This window comes from Malus domestica, chromosome 06 (genome assembly GCF_042453785.1).
Source record: "Malus domestica chromosome 06, GDT2T_hap1".
Classification (NCBI taxonomy): domain Eukaryota; kingdom Viridiplantae; phylum Streptophyta; class Magnoliopsida; order Rosales; family Rosaceae; genus Malus; species Malus domestica.
Genome location: NC_091666.1, coordinates 17,556,776 through 17,579,098, shown reverse-complemented (window position 1 = coordinate 17,579,098; position 22,323 = coordinate 17,556,776). Strand labels below are relative to the sequence as shown.

At 37.0% G+C, this 22,323-nt stretch overlaps 1 protein-coding gene and 1 long non-coding RNA gene across 2 annotated transcripts; one reads left to right on the top strand and one right to left on the bottom strand.

Moving 5' to 3' along the window:
- Nucleotides 1-1,218, bottom strand: LOC139196680 (uncharacterized). Its single transcript, XR_011581778.1, has 2 exons — nucleotides 315-1,218; nucleotides 1-223 (listed from the first exon to the last, which is right to left on the bottom strand). It is a non-coding gene; the product is annotated as an uncharacterized lncRNA (long non-coding RNA).
- A 15,865-nt stretch (nucleotides 1,219-17,083) lies between these two features.
- On the top strand, nucleotides 17,084-22,035 carry LOC103428220 (lysophospholipid acyltransferase 1-like). Its single transcript, XM_029104586.2, has 8 exons — nucleotides 17,084-17,610; nucleotides 18,292-18,347; nucleotides 18,631-18,851; nucleotides 18,952-19,360; nucleotides 19,755-19,840; nucleotides 21,020-21,083; nucleotides 21,242-21,360; nucleotides 21,565-22,035. The coding sequence occupies exons 1-8, from the start codon at nucleotides 17,309-17,311 to the stop codon at nucleotides 21,703-21,705; spliced, it is 1,398 nt and encodes a 465-aa protein (XP_028960419.2). The 5' UTR covers nucleotides 17,084-17,308; the 3' UTR covers nucleotides 21,706-22,035.
- Nucleotides 22,036-22,323: the final 288 nt, after the last annotated feature.

The window sequence follows — 22,323 nt, the reverse complement described above, 5'->3', positions numbered from 1 at the left end:
TTGGTTTAAAAGTTAAAAAATTATGATTTAATCTTATGTGATCATTTTTCAAAGCCAATGATACAAAAATGCAGTAAGAACAAGAAAAAACCAGCAACATAGTGGTTAAAACAAGCAGCACCAGCAACAGAGTGGTTAAACTTATCCACTGTGCCAGCATCAACACTTTATCATTCTGGGGCTGCTGAGCCAAGGCTGTCTTCTCGGAATTAAGCATATCCACCTACCAAATGAAAGGATAAAGAAATCAAGTAGTCAAATTTCATGTATCAGTATACTTCACAGTAATAATTAAAAATCCCCAACAGCAGCACCTTTCTCATGAGTGTTTCAGCTTCATCGACCTTTCCAGCTTCACTTAGGGCCTCCACTTGTTCCAGTAAGTTCTTTATCTTTTCCTCCAAAACAGATAGCTGTTTAGACTTTTCAGCTGACAGTGGAAGAGCCGGCGCAGGTTCCACCTCCTAAGGTTGCTGGTGCTGCTTGTTTAACCGGCTTTTGATAAACAAGAAAGGTCTTCCCCGACATTAACTTGTTTTGGATCTCTGTATTTCTTCCTTACAGCATTTACTCGCTGAAATCATCAAAAGCCGCTCTCTCTCTCTCTCTCTCTCTCTCTCTCTAAAAAGCTCAAATCGTTTTGTAGTCATGAAGTTGAAGCCTTTATATTCAACAAAAAACCCAAATCCATAAAGAAAGAAAAAAACCCAGAAATCCATCATAGTCTTTTAATTTTTTTATCATTTGGGTAGTTTTGAAATCGAACCAAAACCATGAAAGAGTCGGAGAAAAGCTTGGATCCTCATCTCAGTTGTGAAATCCATCATAGTCGATTTCTTCTCCGCCTCGTCGAGGATTCCATCGATACAAATTAGTACCGCAGGGCTCCTCCTCCATCCCAAAAACTGAAACAAATCCACCCAGAAACTAAAACAAATCCACATGCAAGGATAATAAAAAATAAAAGGACAATCAAAATAATCACAGAGAAGTGAGACTGTGAGACTAACCTTTGCTGTCGAGACTCGAAACGACAAGAAGAAGTTGCAGCAAGATGAGAGACTTCCAATTCGAAAGGGGCGAGTGATTTGGAGGAAGAGAGGAAGGAGAGAGAGAGAGACTGACGAAGCAGAGACCAGAGAGGAAGAAAGCAGCGGAGGGGAGAAAGAAATAGAGTGTTTGAGAAAACCTAGAGGTGAAAACTGAAATGGGAGTGACGGCGGCTAGGGTTAAAACTTTAAAGGGTTTTGTTCATTTCTCATGAAAATTAAAAAAAAATTCCAACATCCTGGAGCCGAGGGTTCGAACCCATACGCTCTTAGCTTGAAAAGTTTCACTGAAACCAACTTGGCAACATGTTCGGTTTTGTTGTAATTGTATGACTAAAATATTTATAAGAAAAAAACAATTAAATATATATATATCGGTTCGGTTTCCAAACCTCAAAAACCGAAACCGAACTAGCCAAATTCGGTTCGGTTCGATTTGACAGTTTTGGTTCGGTGTTTTTCGGCCTCGGTCCGGTTCTATTTTCGATTTTTTTTGGTTTTTTGAATCCACCCCTATTATTCATGTACTGAGGAGCGATCCCTTATTTTATAAAAAGGACTCCCTCACCTTCATTAGAGAGCATCGCCGCCTACTGAGCAACCGCCTCGCTGAGAGCATCAACTCTAGCCCATCATTTATGTATTGAGGAGCGAGCCCTTATTCTATAAAAGGAACTCCCTCATCTTCAACGCCACAAGCCGAGCAGCCTCGCAACATGTACTACTTCTGGTTGAGCATCATGTCGGATTGGGCACCGCCTCATATCGAGTATCAGTTCTAGACGACATCTAGTTACTTTGGCCCACACATGGACTGAATTTCAAGTCTCCAGCCAAAATACTCTTTTAACTGATGACTTGGGGGACTACTGTTTGTACCATACTTAGGACCTCCGTATTTAGACCTTGTATAAATACTCGGGGGACTCAAATGTAATTATGTAATAAAGGAAGGGGCAAATATGTAATAAGTAAGGAGCCTTTATTCTATAAAAGGGACTCCTTATCCTCACAATGGGGGAGGCGAATTTTGAGGCCAATTCCTCGGCCATGAGGATCCTACACTCTCTCCCTCACAATCTTCTCAGAAATACAATATTAGTGTGGACGTAGACCAAACCTTGAGGTGAACCACGATACATCTTGTGTTATTTACTTTCATGCAAATTCACGGTCGGATTTACGTTGTTCCAAGACCCCTCTGGTTTTGTGCATCAACACTATGCATGCTAAATGGCATTTCTTAAGAGGAAACAATTAAAGAGAATTCTCAAATCATATCTATTTGGATAAAGTACTAAGGAAACAATTAAGGAGAATTCTCAAATCAAATCATATCAATTAAAGAGAATTCTTAAGATGAAACAATTAAGGAAACAATGAAGATAGAGTACTAACCTTAAAAAGCCTCAATTCAAACCAAAGACCGGTCTCCTTAAGCTCAATTCCATACAGATAATCCTCCTAGTGTCAATGGGTAAGTTAAAGTAAGCGGACATAACCATTGAACAAAAACGAGGATCAAAATTTCAAATATGAATTGGACAAGCATGACAGGCAGTTCTATGTGACCACAACTTGACCTTGCTTAACCACATTACAACAAACTTTCAAATACGCATAGTTAGAACAGATCAGGGAAGAAAAGGATATTCAAAATCTATTTCAACTCCCTAAACTTTCTCAGAGCAACGCAAAAGAGATACTTCTTCAACAAGCTTTGCTTGCATTCAAAGAATAAGGTAACAAATGGTGACCTCACTTTTGTCAGATAACATATGCCTTTCTAGTTTCTAATAAAAAAGGCATCAATCCAAAGCAACATCAAACCCAAATTCCTTTAAATTCAGTGGTATTACAGACTATCTTGGCACAACCAAGATCAAGTCAATATTTCAATTCTCTTTTTATGCAACAAATGAAGGATAACTTGTCCAACCTAGTCACTGTGTAACTCAACACTATAAAATTCGTTGAAACAAATGAATTGCTCTACCCATATAATAAACAATGAAGACTCAGAAGCCAGAGATCAAGTTGCAATTATGCAAACAAGAAGGAATGGAGAGAAAAAAATCTATCCAAGAACATATTATCAAACATAAAACGTATACAGGCTTTCAATTACCTACTAGCACTAAAATTTTCAATAAAGATACCATAAAACACCAGAAGTTTCAGCAAAAGTTTCAACTTTCAAGAATTAAAACATCAGAGCCATGTACATCATTGTTTAAGCATAATGCAACATCAACTGGACTACACTAGACCGCTCAACCCCCATTACATATCTTCTACTCAAGGTTCTAAAAAACGCTAGGCACTAGTAGGGTGGCAGGCAGGGGCCTAGCTCCTAGGTGGCTAGGTGGGCGCCTAGGCGGATTTATGTAAATTCATTTTATATCTTCTAAATAAGTGTCTATTTACACTTTAAAAAAAATATACTTGTATGGATAATAAAAGAATGATAAAATGCAAAACTAGAAGTAGAAGAATACACAAAGTACATCCATCCAACAAGTTCAATATTTACAAAATAGTAAGCATATAATCATAATGATGAGTATTCTTGGATGATAGACTAAATTTTTCTTATTCATGATCTTTGCATTGGATTGGGCATTGACTAAATAACTCATATGGCATTTAGATATAACATTCATATATGTATATGTATGTATGTGTATATATACATAAACTTATAAAAGATAAAAGCCCACATAGTGGGTGGTTGGAAAATTAAAATCCATTGAACCGTGCACTCCACCTCTCACATTACCCAAGGTAGAGGCCAAATAAAGTAAAATACCTTCCCATTAAATCTGTTCAGTTCTTCATCTTCCTTATCCCTTTTAGAACCACAAAGTGAAAGGTGTAGAAGCTCACGATTGATATGTCAAATACCCTCTCTCTTTCTCTCTCTCTCTCTCTCTCTTTGCGCGTACTCTTTACCCCTTCATCTGCTCACAGACGGTAAAGCTGCATATTCAGAGTTGCAGCGCGTTTGGGATTTGCAACCACCTAGAATGGCACTTAGCGCCGCCTAGACCGCCTAACGAGCACCTAGACGGCCGCCTAAATCCTTTCCACCTTAAGTGAACGATTTGGTCGAAATCAAGTCGGAGCTCCGCCATCCAGCGCCTAGGCATCACCTAGGCCGATTTTTAGAACACCGCTTCTACTTCATGACCCTCAAAACAATAACTCGGCAACACAAACTCAGCACAACTATTACGCAAAATAACAAAATCTACTACTCCAATTCACCTAAGCACAATTCTTTTCAATGCTAATTCAACCACATTAGAAACAAAAATGCAAGAATTCTTCTTTATTTTTCGATGTAATTATCGAACATATATCATATACACAATCTGAAATATCTTCCTCCACATTTGGATATATACTCAACATTAACATCAAATCTTAATTTCCCATAACCAAACAAGAAGCTAAATCAAATAATGGACAAAAAAAGTTAAGTTTGAGAGATGATTTGTGGCATACCGGATCTTTAACGTCAAGTTCAAGTTTCAACGATCTCTTTCTTTACTTTGCTGGGTAAAAGATAACTATATAAACCATAAATCATCAACCTCCGTATCAGTATCTTCCAAGTGCTAAATTTCACAAACCCTAATCTAGAATTTGAACCCTAAATTAAATTTCAAACCCAAAATTAATTCCCAAATTTGGGGGAGAATCGATGCACAGTGCACTGGAATCTGGATGAAGAAGTCGAGAGAGAGAAAGATCAGAAAGGTGAACGGCGCAGGTGGTCGTGGCTCTACCTCTGTGTCGTGAAAGAAGGCTCCTCCATAGTGAGGGATGAGAAGTCAAGAGAGAGAGAGAGATCAGAGAGGTGATAGGTCAGTCAAGAGAGAGGTGAGTCATTTATGTGATGTGGGTGTGGTCGGATTCAAGGACAGAGAGAGAAATCGGCGGGGAGGGTGATGAGGTGAGGTCGAGTCAAGAGATGGAGTGACTGAGTTCTGAGGGTTTGATTTGTATTCAACAGTTGAGATTAAATCTCAACCAAATTCGACGGCTGTTACAATTCCAAATATATATTTAAAATTACATAATATATATATTTTATTTTATTGGTTCGGGATTACTGAACGAATGAAAATGTGAGACTGATTCCCATACCGAAATTTTAGGATTGGTTCGGTATTGGGTACCGAAATTTTTGGGATTTTCGGTTTGGTATTTTTATTGGTTTGGTTTGGAATATTCGGTTTTTTTTTTTCCCACTTCTACAAAGAATTATGATCCCTTTGGATTTGTAATTTTGAAATTGAGTTATGAATTATTCTATAGCTAATATGAGCTCTATGAGTTAGGTTTGAACTCAGTGCTGGTTCATGATTTTAGAGAATCACTTGCAAAATTATTGTTATATACATAATCATAATTATGAAGGAGAATAGTGCTTCAATATGAGGATTTGGGTATTTATATATTGGTCAGAAGAATTTAAGAGTACTTATATTGATGCAAAAGGTATTCTACATGTTTTAGTGTTGAAGAATTCAAAAGAAATGTATAAATATGTTGTTGAAACTTTGTATAATGATAATTATATGCAACGTGTTAGTGTGTGTGTGTGTATAGTTTATATATAGAGAGAGATTAGAAAAGATAAGAGTGGAAGAAATACATGGCATTAGGAGTGATCAAGGAGCTTGCTCAAGTACGTGGAGTTTAGCTATTGCGGTAGTGACGTGGATCTTCGTTTTAGCTTTGAAATTAAGGTAGGGGTTTCTTGGGAAACTTATCACCATTGTAGTATTAGTCTTGTTTAAGCTTTGTGAAATATGTGTCATATTTGATCTATCTCTATAATTGATATAATTATGTAAATTGGAAAATGATTCATATTACTTTTATTGTTGATATGTGGATAACGTGATAATGCTGATTAATTGCATATGTCATAGCATATTAGAGTGGAAGGATTTTATTGGTTATTCAAGATTGGGATATGGTAATGGAAATATTATTTTGTGTGGTTGAGTTCAACTCTCATAGGGACCAACAAGGGAACCAAAAGTGAAATTATAGGAATGATATGAAGTAATGGGGACTCTAGCGATCGAGAGAAGAACAAAATGACCAACAAAATGGTAAATTTGGGTTGATTGAGTTACAGTGGTTGGTTAATGTAATAGAGCATTCAAACCATCGTTGCAGTGGTAAAATGCATGGTATGGGACATGCAAGTCCGCATGTTTTATTATATAAATTAATGGGCTGGGTAGTTGAAGTTAAGTTGCATTCATGATAGATAACATATTTTTGATAACATGTTATAATTGATTTATGTGAGCATGATACTTGGTTTAGCCATGACAATAATCCTTGATAAGACTTATGTCCCTGCTGAGCTGTGGTTTCGCTCACCCTATACATTTTAGACCTTGCAGATTCCTACAAGTTTAAAGAAAGGTAGGCAAGCTGAGATTGTGTTAGACGAGAGACTTAAGAGTTTTTATTTATTTTTGTACACCCTGTAAGGATTCTGGAGTTATTTATAGAAGATAAGTTTGATTTTTCGTTTTTATTTTTATTTTTATTCACGTGCTGAGCGCTTTTTTGCTGACCTTGGGCTCGGGGCATGACATAACATGACTTAAATTGACGAAAAATTGAATATAGTAGCTTCAAATATAATATTAGGGATGTAATTGGCGCTCGATTCTAAAGAAATCATTATGTTTGAACATAAATTTAACCACATGTTTGGTTTTGTAAATAAGATACTAGAAGATATTTTCCTTTCAGGATTATATTACTTGCAAGGTAAAGAATCCTTCTTGGTTTACTATAAATAAGGGCACAAGATCTTGAATAATACACATAATTCTTCAAGCTTTTCTCCATACCTCTCTTTCTCCCTATGCCATGTCCTCTCTCCTGATAAAGTTTCCTAAACGCACCACTCATATTGAAACTCAAAGTTTTTCATGATTAATCTGTTGAAACTAAACCATGTCTTAAAACCCGAATGTTCTAACTTTGATGCTTATGGAGGTTTCATTTCTCATAGCACCAATCATAATCTTGTTTGCTCCATTCAACAAATTGTTGAACTGTAAGAAGTTCGATTTCACTAATTTGGAAGTTTCGGAACTACCTTATGCGGTACAAGATGTGAAGCTCCACTTGACTACGCAAAGCTTGAAACTATTGTAGTCAGCACTAGTGTGGAAAAGCTGAATAAGCCTCCGGCACGCTCTTTATTCGAAGATTTATGCCTGAATTATTAAATGGAAGTACCTTACTAAAGAGGATTCCATAGCTATTTGACTCGCTCTTACGGACAGTTCCAATCATGAGAAGATGATATTTTACCTGAAGCAAGACATGATTGAAACCTTTACGTCAATCCGTAGGTACAATTATGTGAGAACTCGTATTTTTAATTTTATATATTATACAGAATTTTGACCCATATTCTCTTAGCCAACCCATTTGTTATAACCAATTCCTTATGGAACCATCACATGTTTTTGTGATATCTTGTCGTGCATGCTACACGTTTGCATGCATAGCTTAGTCACTAATTAAGCCATCTTTATCCCATATTCGTCAAGTTTCGTACCTGGTCATATGAAACGCACGACACATCATCTTGTGATGCGTCAGTCACCTTATCATGAATTGCCACGTGGTCCTGCATTCCATGAGTCATCAACCACGTGTTCCTTTTAAGGGCTGCACCAATGTTTCTTCTCAGCCCATTTCTATCTATTTCTTCCCTTATAGCCGACCTTTGCCTACTATAAATAGCATCCAATCTTTAATTTTTATTTGTACCATTCTTCCAAATCTCTATATCTTGTACATTGCATGTAGTTTTCATGTATAGTACGTTGGTTTATGTTATATATGTGTATGGTAGAGAGAGAGATTAGAAAAGAAAATAGAGTGGAAGAAATACATGGTATTTGGAGTGATTAAGGAGCTTGCTCAAGTATGTGGAACTTAGCTATTTTGGTAGTGACGTAGATAATTACGTGAAGCTTAGCTATTCAGGTAGTTACGTGGATCTTTGTTTTAGCTTTATAATTGAGGTAGGAGAAATAAGGTAAACCTTTACGGAAATTGATTTTATCAAATTTTGTGAAGTGTTATAATACTCTTGATCTTTTTGGTTGATTGGTGTAGTTGGATTTTAATTGGCTAATTGCTTCAGTTAAGTGTTTACTTGTTATTGGTTATGGAATTACTGCTGGAATACTATTCGTTGAGAATATACTTTGATACATGTGAAAGACGAAATGACATTATTTGTGCATCACTCATGTTGTTAGATGTGGTTACAACTTCAGTGTTGAGATTTGAATTCGGGAAATGAGGGTAGTTGGAAATGATATTTTGTTAGTTGAATCTATTCATTGTGAAACCAGTTCCAGTTGAGCCTGCTGTGCACATTAGAATAGCATATCGGCAGGAATTGTCGATGTGGGTGATGTGGGTTGGAGATTAACGAATTAGATAAGATGACTAGCAAAAGGGGTTTGTGAACTTGGGATATCGTATGGGAGTTAGTTTCTATAATAGAACATTTGAACCACCATTGCAGTGGTAAAATGCATGGTATGGGACGTGCAGGTCTGTGTGTTTTATTATATAAATTAACTAGTGTAGCTGAAGAGGTTGGATTGTATACATGCATTGTTATAATTTATGATTTGATGTTTGGCTATATGATTTCATAACACTTAATTTAATATTGTCAATTTACTGTGATAAGGTTATGTCCTTATTGAGCTGTTGAAGCTCATCCCTCTATTGTTATGCAGGTTTACGAACTAGACATTCAAGAGGGTAAGCATGATGAAATCGGATTAGATATGAGAATAGAATGTTTATTCATTTATTTAATGTAGGTTGTAAAGAATTCTTGATTTGTTTAAGAATCATGAATTATTTTCATAAGAGGAGTTTATTTTCCAACCCGTTTCAATTTTCTTTTATTTATTGAGCTTTTAACTCACGTTTCTGATTTGGGTTCGAGTTTTTATTGTCGACCCGGGTCCGAGGCGTGACAAGTTATGAAGTTTATAGAATTCGGTCGAATTTTTTAGTAGAGATGATTTTTTTTTTTATCATTCCATGGTTCTAAATTGCTCCTAAAGCAGAAATGTGAGTGGAAGTTTATCAAATTTTCGAATCTGATTACTACCATAATTGTGAGAGAAATGTATCCTAGTAATTTGGCTGGGAGGTACTGAATGGTATAAACTTAGCTTCGGCTGGAGCCTATCGAATGGTATTACTAAGTTTTGGTTGGGGACCACCGAATGACATGCTATGCTTTAGCAAAGATGTACTGGATATAAGGCTATGTATTCGGTAGACACCTACCGAATCTGTTCATCCATCTTCGCCTAGAGAGTACCAAATAGACCCATCCAGCTTCGACTAGAACCTCCCAAACCCAAGTCTGGGTCTGTTTGTCTGTTTGTCTGTTTGTCTCTCACTCACTTTCGCGTTTGTTTTACAAATGGTAGAATCAGGGCATGCTAAGGGGTGGCATCATAACCAAAAATGTGATTCTTGGCACATAAGACCTAAAACTTCAAGAATAAGGGACAATATTCCCAAACCTGACTTAAAACTTCAAGAATAAAGGATAGTATTCATGAACCTTAACCCTGTAGAATCTACTTACGTTTTGATGGAAGAGACCATTAGCTATGCACTTGTCTATGCCTCTACCAATGTTGTTGATGCGAAAATTAACTTAACACACAAATTAAACTCTCTTTTGACAATTGTAGTATATGTATAAGCAGGGATCGTTCTAGATCGGGGATTAGGAGGGATTGTTAATCGACTCTAAACTGACTCAAAGACACAAAAACAAACTAAAAACGTTTGGATAGACTTAAAAGATTCAAAACAAGTTCACAAGATTCAAAACTGCCTAAAAACACAAACTAGGCAGTTTCTGACACTAAACATAATTCTGGACGAAAATAAGGTTTGGGCTTGACTCAAAACTCTTAAAAACACAAACAAAACAAGTTTAAAACAATTTGAAACAAGAAAGTAAAGAAGGGGGTTTGTTTTGGACGAATTTAAAATAACAAAACAGATTGTAACTTAAAAACAGATTAAAAAACGATTTTGGGAAATTAGATGGATGATGGGCTAGCTAGAGGGTCCTTATTCACACATGACACACTTGCATATAAAACAATTTCCATTTCCTTTTCAATAAACCATGAATCTCAACACCCCAGATTAATTAGGTACGCTTAAATTAACCGTCAGATTTTCCTTTAGTTATTGGATTGGATGACATCATTCGACAACCCAAAGCATTCTTCAAAAGTTCCCTACATGAAAGCGCATAATAGAGAAACAATCAAAGATCATTAAGTTATGTGAAAATCATAAGTATTGACAAAGCATTCGTAACTATGATGAGCATGATACTCCTGCTAGGAATCTACTTAACGCGATTGTGACTAGCAACCTTCACTACTTATGAATATAAGTTCATAACGATTATGTGAAACTCCCTTATATTCTAGCACCAAATCCTTGCATGCAAAGTAAGTTTGCACCCTTAATCAACAAACAAGAATAAGTTATCAATCAAACAATTAAGTAAATTGCATTCACGATTCATAGAATCACAACTGGAAGTAATCAATTCATGTTGCAAATATATTCATGGTTTCGAAATTCCTCCTAGCTAAAAGGGGTTTAGCTCCTTATGTTCACGAAACAAAGATACATAAATTTAGACATTGAAAACAAAGAATGAAAACACCTAAAAACGCTTCAGCAATCCAACTTGAATGGCAAGCACGTCCAAGGGTCCTCCTTTTTCTCTTTGCTGCGACACAAGGGTTGGGTGAAGGTTTGAATGGTGGTTTGTATGGGAGAATGGCTGGAAGTGTTTTTAGTAGTCCATGGATGAATGGCAAGCTGCGGCAAAGGGTTGTATTTATAGCAAAATATGTCCAAACCCTAGGGAATAAAGGCTAAGGTGTGGCAGAAAATCAAGGGAAAAGGAAAGAAAGTTTTTATTAATGTTTTAGGATTTATTACTCTAAATCTGTTAGGAAAGGCTAAGTCAAAGTCAAAATCCAAAGGGAAATAGAAATAGGGTGCGACAAAGGACTTAGGAAAGGGAAAGGAACCTAAAAAGAAAGGGAAAGTGTTCCCCTTATGAGGCAAGGAAGGATCCTTGCAGATTTGGTGCGGCATCAAAGTAGGAATGGGATTAGGCCTTCTAGAAACATATAATTAAGTGTCCCAAAGTACTTTGGAGCCTTTCTTGCTGCTGGAATTTAAGTGATATAGGAATAGGAAAGGTTAGGACCAAATAAGGCAACTTGGCTAGCATTCCTTCTTTCTTGCTTTGATCTTTGACTTTCTTTTCTTGAATTGATTTCTTCATAACGTCAGCATAATCCTAGCCTCTTTTGGTCTTCAATTTCGTCTATCCCTCTTGCTCCATGCATGTGATATTCATTCCAAGCCCAAAACTGCTCCAAAAAGCTCCAAAATGCACCTTTTTGCATACTTTGTCCTTAGAACCTGAAATTGCACGAAAATGACTTTAAACACTAAATTAACTAAGAAATAACAACATAATTGCACAAGAACAAGCTAACTAAGTCGCATAAATATGCTCCTATCATTTGTTGAGGTGTACTATTTCCGTAGTCAATATGTGAGACTAATTTTGCTCCACCTAACATGTTTAGAGAGTTAAATTTTGACATGGGAAGCCATTTTAACCCCCTTAGTAAATTTGGTTTACTTTGTGAACAATTTCCTAGTTTTCAAATTTAAGTTTGGTGTTTGTTTTAGTTATGGATAACATTATTGTTCCCAAACACAAGCTAATTGACTCAAGATAATACATGTGACCTTATTCAATTAACTCATGCTTATATCTTGTGGGGCAGTTAGTTGTCTGGTTCCATTTGCTAACTTCATACCTAATTACCCCCTAACAACACTTTCAAGCCTATCTAACCTGATTGTGGGGCTTGACACTACTATATCATATTGTCCAATGGTATCAACTTTACCATAAGGGAAGCCTTATACTCACTTTGTTCCGGAAGAACACTTTTTAAACTTTAAGGATATTCAAGAGAGTTATTACCTATTGAAGCCACTGTAGAAAATGGAGTGCAATTCATTTTGAATAAGTTCTTACGAATATAGCCAGAAATATATTCTAGAGAAGATGAAACACCTCCCAAATGGATTGCACATCACAATCATTCACATTGTAAAGGCCCACTACATGGCCAGCTAGAAAGTCCAGGATTCCAAAGGGTGTTGTGGCACGAACATTTGGGATATCTAGGTTGATTGATGATGCGCTGAATAGGACATTCCTTACCAATAGTGATGACATCGTATTGGAAGCGTACCTTGCCAAACATGCTCACTGATCTTTATTAGGCAAGCTAATTACTAACCCAACTACTAAGATCTTTACAAGGCAATCTAATTACTCGCCTATGAACTATAATGATACGTACAAATCCTCCATATTTCCTACATCAGATTGAAGGCAATATTTGTGAACTAATCCAATCAAAATGCAGACCATTTAATTAATTTAGGGTTTTGGTTGACGTATCAACACATTGGTTACATGTTTGTCCATACCCAACACTGCTTGCTAGAATCTTGGCACCAATTATTAAGTTGCGAGCTCATCACTTCAATTATATATAGAGTCCAGAAGACTAGATAATGTCGGAGAGTTTACATCGACAAAATCGATGATTATTACATTTTAATTAGATATAAGTTGAAAATTTCAATTCCCTATATTCACACCCAAACAATCTCGCAAAAATCGATCATCAAACACCTTTCAGTGGTCGTACAGACTTTGGTAGGGAACACACCAAGCTTTCAAATTTTCTATGTAGGCCTATATAATATTACATGCAGATATGTTGGTCCACCTAAGGCCCATTGCAACCCAATCTTATTTTGGCATTACAATTGGTAACTTGGTACAAATGTAATGTTTCGTACTTATGCATTTGGGTGTACACTTTGTATGCTAATTGAGCCGCAACAATATACCAATACAGTTCCTAAAAAAATATATGAATCAATGTTGATTATGATTCTCCTAAAGCCTGTGCAAGCGACCTTTCACTTTCATAAGACAATCTGCATACTGTTTGGGGGAGATAAAAACATTAACGTTCCTAAAGAACGACATGAATTATCATGGACGTCCTCACTATATCTCATCTCAATCCCGTATTCTAAATCATCAGAGTGTTTCTAGGTGCTTTCTTTGCTCTAGCAAAAATAAAAAAATTGCATATACCAGTTGCAAACATGCTTGCAAGGATAAATGTAGCTACATACGTCATTGTCCTTAGAAGAGATGTTACTACGTGCATCAGCAATGCATTCACGGGTGGATTGCTGCACCTAGTGGCCAACCTCTATACACCCGTAGATAGCCAATCAATCTGTCTTTGGTCTAAAATGCATCAGATCAACTGGTTCGAAAGATTCACCTCCATGGAATTGAAGAAGCATGGCACAAACGAATCCCTTCCTCGATTTCTGTCTCATGAGAGAATCATGGCATAAACGAATCCCTTCCTCAATTGTTGTCTCAATCATTTCCATCTCATGAGATTAATCCAGGTTACTCCTGAGACTTGAAGTTCTTGGTCTAGTTAGTTTGGATGAGATATAAAATTGGAATGAAATTATCATCGATGATGCTTTACTTATATGGTAGCTACTGATATAAATGAAAAGCAACGGTATCAAACTGCGTTTTATTGATTAGTGACAAAGTAGAATGGATTGGTTAACCAGAAAGACACAATCCATGTCAAATAAGATGAATGAAATAGTTTGGTATAATGCTGCCTTATGGTGCAAGGCTTCTCTTATACACCCTAGATTGATTGCAGCTTATAAACATAGTTGTAATGTATCTCTGGGATTATGATACAAAAACTACATGGAAGCTTCCGAATGACTTACATGTACTCATTAAAATGGTTCTAGACCATTGAATACCCTCTAGATTTAGATGAGGCATTCACTTTACGGATTCAGAACAATCTGGGCAGATGGTGTACCAATCTAAGTGAATATTTGACCAGTTAGGGATATATGCCCATACGTGTACAAATATGAAATTACTAGACTTGAAGTTCATGTAGATGACATGAATCTCAGACTCCTGCAAAGCTTGAGAAAACTACCTTGCACCTAAAGTTGGACTTTGAGATGAAATATCTTGGAAAAACAAAACACTATCTTGACTTAAAGTTTCGAGCATGGTTTTGACAATATACTGGTTCACCAGTCGGACTACACCCAGAAGGTGTTACCCTCGAGTATACCCATCTAGCATCAAAAAGGACCTTTGTGGAGACTATGGAGCCTAAAGCTCCATATCTAAGTGCGTTTTCCTTTTATTGTACTTAGCTCAAAGCACCAGATCAGACATCTTAGTTATTGATAATGTTTTGGCATAAAGCAGTACTGTGCCTACATACCACCACCAAATTGGTGTTAAAGACGTTTTTTAGTTACTACGATTTTGGGCTTATTCTATCCCTAATGAATCACCCCCATTGGTTTTAAAAAAATGCATAACTTGTGTGTTACGCTGACATAGACTACCTATCTGATCTGCACAAGGTACGTTTCCAAACGGGTTATGTCTTTACTGTTAGGAACACTGCAATATCTTAGAGGTCCATGATATAGACCTTAGTGCGAAATCTTCGAATCGTTCCAAGACATGCACCTCACTACGCCGCACGTGAGAGACATGGTTGAGAGTCTTGTTAAGCATTTTCGAAGCATATGTGGTTTTAATCCATCATTGCGTCTAACAACGATCAATGAAGACTATGCTGCATCTATCAACCATAACATGATACATGCAAAAAGTCAACGCCCAATATATGGCATCTACATCACATTAGCTTGATCATTAGAAGATTGAAGTTAAGCATATCCGATTCCAAGACAACCTTGCTGACCTTTTCACGAAGGCATTACTTAAACTACTAGTGCGATTTACCCAAAAAAAAAAAAGAAAAACTATTGGTGCAATCACAACAATGCCCTACACTCACATCCACCATTCAATATCCCGCAACCACTAGTTTAATGGCGGTTATGATTTTTATTTGGGGATTTTTGTTTTTTTTTTTTTGCTATTGATCTCCCCGAACTTGGTGAGCTCCTCAAGTATATCCTCGTAGAAGTCCTCAAAATGCTCTTGAATCTTGTACAGGTTGATGAGTTAGCCTTCCTGCGAGTTGACATCGGGGTGTAGGCGACAACAACAGTCATCTTATTTGCAAGCTCCATCTTGAAATAGAAGGGGTAGTTCACGCGGTTCTTCTCTGTTTTAAAGTTACTAAAGGAAGAGGAAGAGAATGGGATGAGCCCCCTTTTTATTATTCATTCTTTTTTTTTTACAAGAAGCGATAGCGTATTATTCATATTCTTAAGTTCTAATTAGGGTTTAGATTAGTTTTATATTTAAATGATTTTTTTAATAATTAAAATATAATTTTTATTCATGTCAGCATATATGTGAGACCTACACTTGTTTGACGAATTGACTAACGAATATATGACATTGCAACTAAATCGTAACTCGGTGTATGACATCGTAATTTTTTGAAGATGAAGTATGAGGTTGCAATTGCACCCAAATTTAAGGGTGCAAAATATAATTTATCCAAACTTAGACGATATGTCACCTAATTTCGTTGTCAAGTAAGGCGAGCACAACAATCTTTCAATCTGGTTGGTGGTTTCAAGTTGGGATCTGGGGCCAATGGCGCCCATTTCTCCTTATGAATCATTTGTTGTGTTTCCAAGTCTCAAAGAAATAGTAAAAGGAAAAGCGCCAAGAGAAACCCTTGCTCAGCCGCCGGCCCTAGCCTTTGGCTTTAAGATCAGTGGCAGCCTTGAAAATCTCTCATGCTTCCTTCTACTTTTCTTTCTTCTCTTCCATTCCCTATCTTTTCAATGTTTTTTTTTCTTCTAAGTTTTGTCTCATCTATTTAAGCTTTGGTCTTAGTTTTGTTCCCTCTCCTTAATCATCAGTCGCTCACCGTCATCCCCCCATCCCTCCCCATCACACCCTGTTCTCCTACCTCCTTCTTGCTGCCCTTCATCTTTCCCAACTCTGAACCATGATTTAGATCTATGAGTATTGGGCTCTATCTTGACTCAAGACTCAACCCACACAACCCACTGTTGATCCGGCTTACTGAAAAAATTGGGCGAAGTGTGGAACGATTCACGTCGGAATAAGGGTGTTTTACACACCCCCTTCGCCTTCCCCCTCCCCCTGTTACGATTGGTGACTTTTCTTGCAGGTGTGGCTGTGGTGGCTTTGGCTCTTGGTGGATTGATTTTGAGCAATACTCTTAGATCTGGGTTTTGGTTTGGGTGCATTTTTCAGTTTGGTGCGATGTCTTTCTTCGCGGAGGTAACGATGGTTGTGGCGGTGGTGACCAGTTTTTGGCTTCGGGATTTGAGGGTTTTACTGTTTATTGTTTATTTTGTAGCCTACGAGCCTAAATCAGTGTGGGCCTCTTTTTGTAGCTGGATTTGTAGCTCTCCTTGTTTGGGCTTGTCCTCTATCTTATGTTTGCTTTGTTGTGTAAGGCTTTGTGCTTTGTTTAGGTTTAGACCTTTCTAGCACAAATTGTATTTTTCTTTCTAGCACAAATTGTATTTTTCTTTCATTAATGAAGCTTCATTGTCGACCAAAAAAAAAAAAAACCTACAATTTAATTTCGAATTAAATACGCTTCGATTTCAGCTACTCAACAAGAAAATGCCGGAGATGGATAAATGCCGGAGATGACTTCAACAAATTATGGACTAGAAAGAGACATTGTCCAAGGACACTATTGTCATTAGACCTCCAACACCCAACCAACTTTCATCACTAAATCCCACACAAACAATAAGAACGTCTGCTTGCTACTTAATCGTACAGTATAAAGATATTCTTCTTTAATTGTACGTGAAAAATGATTTTAAATTATATTATTATGATAAATTTATTGTAGAATTTAGCTCATTCCCCGTATCAAAGTATATGTAATATAGTTAGTTAAAAGAAAAATATAAACGTCCGCCCAGAGGCATATCAGTCATTTGGCTCTCTCTCAAAAATCGAGTTTTTAAATAAAAATCAGGACAGGTTTGTCAATTTGATTTGCCGATTGATACTACAAGCCATGGGCCTTGAGATGGAATCCATGGCCGCCGCGATCGGCGTCTCGGTCCCGGTGCTCCGCTTCCTCCTATGTTTTGTCGCCACCATCCCCGTCAGTTTCATCTGGCGACTCGTCCCCAGTCCACCCGCCAAGCACCTCTACGCCTTCGCTTCCGGCGCTCTCCTCTCGTATCTTTCATTCGGATTCTCTTCCAACCTCCATTTCTTAGTCCCAATGCTACTTGGCTATGCTTCCATGGTCTTCGCCCGAAACCATTGCGGAATCATTACCTTTATCCTGGGCTTCGGCTACCTCATCGGCTGGTACATTTCCGAAACACAAAAATTAATATTTGACCCAATGAGTAATTTCTGAACAATTTGATTCCTTATTTTTGAGTTTGGTGATCGAATTTTGTGAGAAAAAATTGATGGGTAGTGTTATTTTGAATTGGTGGTTTTGTAAGTTTTGTAGTTTATAAAAAAAAATTAATTAGTTTTCTAAAGCTTGTGATTGACTGGATAGTTCGTGTTGGTTGATTGGTATGGTTATGTTATGATCTGTAGTGTTATTAATTTTCTTTTTGTTTTAAATATGGATGATCGAATTTGACAATGCATCATGAATTTAAATTAATTCGTTTTTTTTTCTTATAACCTGTTAATTTCTTGAAAATTCTGGACCTTTACGTTCTAAGTTTTACAGATCTGACTTGTCCCAAAATTATGTCTTTGAACTCTTATTATCAATTGTGGTGCTCTTTTTTTACGTTTCAATCACTTGTGATGTTGGGGAGAAACTATGATTGCATATTTAACAGTATGTGAATGGTATGGCGATCTTTGTGTTCTTCATTGACATAACATTGTTTGTTAATGTTTGACGGTCTTGAAGTGATAACAACATCTATATGCGATAATTTTTAATGTTTATCTATCTAGAGATTTATAAAAGTTTTGTTTCTGAATTCTTGATCATTCATATACATTTGTCTGTATGTGTAGCCATGTATTTTACATGAGTGGGGACGCATGGAAGGAAGGAGGAATTGATGCAACTGGTAAACACAATATCAGCCTTTCTAGTCGGCTTGCGTTTCCTTTCTTCCTTTATTATCTGTTCTTTAGTAGGTTGCAGAGTCTCGATCTCCTGTAAGAAAATGGCGAGTTCTGTTTTTGGTCCTTGATGACTTCCGTTTCTTTTTATTTTTTACTAGAATTCATGGACTCTTCTATTGAATTCTTAACATGACTAAAAATGCATATATTGGAACATTACTAGAATTCATGCACTATTATTTGTTATGCGCGTCAGTTAAGCTTGAATTTCCTTCTCATACTTAGGGGCCTTAATGGTGTTAACACTGAAAGTCATCTCGTGTGCAATCAATTACAACGATGGGGTATTGAAAGAGGAAGGTCTGCGTGAGTCTCAGAAGAAAAACCGGTTGATTAAGTTACCCTCTTTGATCGAGTACTTTGGCTACTGCCTCGGCTGTGGTAGTCACTTTGCTGGTCCAGTTTATGAAATGAAGGATTATCTTGACTGGACCGAAGGAAAAGGGGTATGCTTATTATGTACTAAGTGTCTTCCCTTCTTCTTAGTTTTGTTTTCTTGAGGTTGACCCTTCTCATATGTTGGCCTTTACTAATTATCATTTTCAGATATGGAGCCGCTCAGAGAAAGGACCATCTCCATCACCCTACGGAGCAACAATTCGAGCTCTTCTCCAAGCTGCATTCTGTATGGCCTTGTATGTATATTTGGTACCCCAATTTCCTTTGTCAAGATTTACTGAGCCCATATACCAAGAATGGGGTTTTTGGAAACGACTGAGCTACCAGTATATGTCTGGATTCACAGCGAGGTGGAAATATTATTTCATTTGGTCAATATCAGAGGCTTCTATCATTCTTTCGGGTCTCGGTTTCAGTGGCTGGACAGAGTCCTCACCACCAAAACCTGGGTGGGATCGTGCAAAAAATGTTGATATTATAGGTGTTGAGTTTGCAAAGAGTTCAGTTCAGTTACCACTTGTTTGGAACATACAAGTCAGCACCTGGCTTCGTCATTGTGAGCATCTCTCTTCCTTCCTAAGTTTTCTTTTTGTCAGTAACATGCAATCCATATTTTTGTTTCTTTTAAATATTTTGCCAGGAAACTACTTTTGCATATCCAAACTATGAATCCTAGTAAGGACTGAGTTGTATTCATTTTTAAGCTCTCTATATGCAAAGAACTATATGAGTAATTGGTCCTGGTATCAATATTTGAAGTTTGGTATCTGGTCACTAGTTTCTTCAGTTTTGTGCCTGTTGCATTTAATGGCCAAAATTTTTCTTATTTTAGCTCTGATCAAGAAAGCACGTACTTTCTTATAATATCCCAAAATTATTAGTAAATTATGCACATGAATCAAAAGATGACTATTTACTGTTCAATTATCTAATATATTTTTCTTCTGTAGATGTGTATGAAAGGCTTGTTAAACCTGGCAAGAAGGCTGGTTTCTTCCAGTTGCTGGCTACACAGACTGTCAGCGCTGTTTGGCATGTGAGTATAAACTGTCTTACCCTCATCCTGAATGTGTGTTTTTGTCTTTTGCTGATTTTATGTCCATTTTAGACTTTGTTTCTTCAAACAATAGCTCTGCTACAAATGCTTTCCTAGGTTCTAAGCTTCTCTTAAACGATCTATTGGCATTCATTCTATAGAGTGGATTTAGCTGTCCATCTTTTATACTTGAAAAAAAAAACTGAGAAAAGAAAAAAAAAGGAAAAGCGGTCAACTACTACCAGATAATCAACCAGTTCACAGTTCTCTTCAAAACGTGATAAACAATTTCCTCGTGTAGCTACAATGTGTGCACTTTGTTACTCTGTAGTGTTCTTTATCTAATGGGGATGCTGGGACTGAATGTTTTAGGGCACCAACAGGATGATTTACTCTTCCTGTAGTAGAGTATTGAGTAGCGATTGGATTTAAAATTAAAACTCGATGCAGGATGGGGCAAGGATGTGATCTTGTGATGGATTTTGACCACCCCCCCGCCCCACATATTTTATACTTTTACTTAGTATAAACTATTTATTACTATCAGGTTGGATAATGATATTTTCGCATTTAGTCGCTTTTTAATTCTTAGGTTTCAATCTAATCATTATGTGGCAAATTTCAATCTTTAGGTAACTTACATTGCTTAATGCATTTTACGCTTACATTTTTTGTTTAAGTTTTGTGCCTTTAACAAATACAAGGCGAAAAATAGGTGGCTGGGTAGAATTTGGTGGGGTGGGGATGAGGTAACAACATGCCCTCCAGTTTTGTATTTTCATGTCACCACTTTTGGCGCCAAAAAGAACTCTGTGACTTGTGTTATTTTAAATGTAATTATGCTTTTTGTGTTATTTCATGTGTTCCTATAGTTTTTTAGTTGTGCCAATGTTTGGTTTGGTGCTCATTTGTGTTCAAATTGCTAAAGTGAAATGATATTTTTTTTGGGTGGAAGGGTACTTGCAATATTAACGTAATAATTTCTTATCCACCACTCAGCGTCGTCAAGCCAAGTTACCAAAATTTATGCTTGTGCCCATTAAGTTTCTCTTCAACTAACTACTCGGCTTACTTTTTGTTTCAAACCCTTATGTTCTCTTATCTCCAGAATATGTTTGATTTTTCACACGTTTCAAACTTGAATTATCTGTATCGTATTGGTTATTTTCTGAACTGCAGGGCCTCTATCCGGGGTACATCATATTCTTTGTTCAGTCAGCATTGATGATTGCCGGATCAAGAGGTATTGGTCTTTCCGCTTCTAATTCACTAGTTATTTCTTTGTTTCATTAAATTGCTATCCACCCGTGAAGGGTAGGTGCTTTAATAAGCAAGCATGTACTAATTATTTGTTCTTTAAGATAATTAATCTGTATCATTTTCTACCTTTTCCGCAAGCAGCGATTTACAGATGGCAGCAAGATGTACCTCCAACTATGGACGTTGTTAAGAAGATATTGGTGTTCATCAACTTTGCTTACACTGTCTTGGTTCTGAACTACTCCTGTGTTGGTTTCATTGTTAGTCCTCTCTCTCTCTCTCTCGCACATGCAGACATGCCATTTTTAGACACACGCATGAACATGAACACATGTGATTCAGACACACATTAATACGAGCACGTCATCCAAACATACCATGAACACATGACACACATGTACATGTACACATACCACCCTCCGATGCATTAAAGTTTTCTCATGCGTTGGTCTCACATGGTGCAGGTATTAAGCCTTCACGAAACACTCGCCTCATATGGAAGTGTGCATTTCATCGGAACCATTGTTCCCATAGCATTGATCCTACTGAGCTATGTAATAAAACCTCCAAGGCCTGCGAAATCAAAGGCTCGGAAGGAAGAGTGAGGTTTGTCAGCTGCAACAGCATTCGCTACGCTTTGGAGTGCTTGGAATGAGATAAGAAGGCGCTTCGTTATGCAATTATGAATCAAACCTAAGTCCTCCAAATTGTTTCGAACGATTGTAACATCTGTTCTACCGACAACGTTGATTATGTCTGTTTCATCTTTTGTAGCGTCGACCTCAGTAAGCGAAATCACGCTAATAACGAACCAGAAGGCAGTTGTAGTCGTCTAGAAAATAGCAATCCATTAGCTGTCCAAACAGATGTTACTGGAAATAAGTTTGTTGGTGTCAACTTTACGGTTGAACTGAGTGGAACATCGTTTAACTTCACACTTGAGAGACAATTTGGAGGACTTAGGTTTGTTTGATTCATAATTGCATAACGCACCAATGTCGGTTTTAGAGTCGAACTTTTTGTCGAACCTGAGGGGTATTTTTGTCGGAAAATGGTGAGTAGAAGCTGAATCGACAACAAAAAAATTTGTTTTTCACATTCAATTAAATAATAGTAATGACTCCTCAACTTTAATCTAAATGGAGCAATGGTTCCACAACTAAAAACCTATGATTATTGGTCTCTAACTCTTTAAAACATGCAGCTATTGTCTTTTTTGTCAA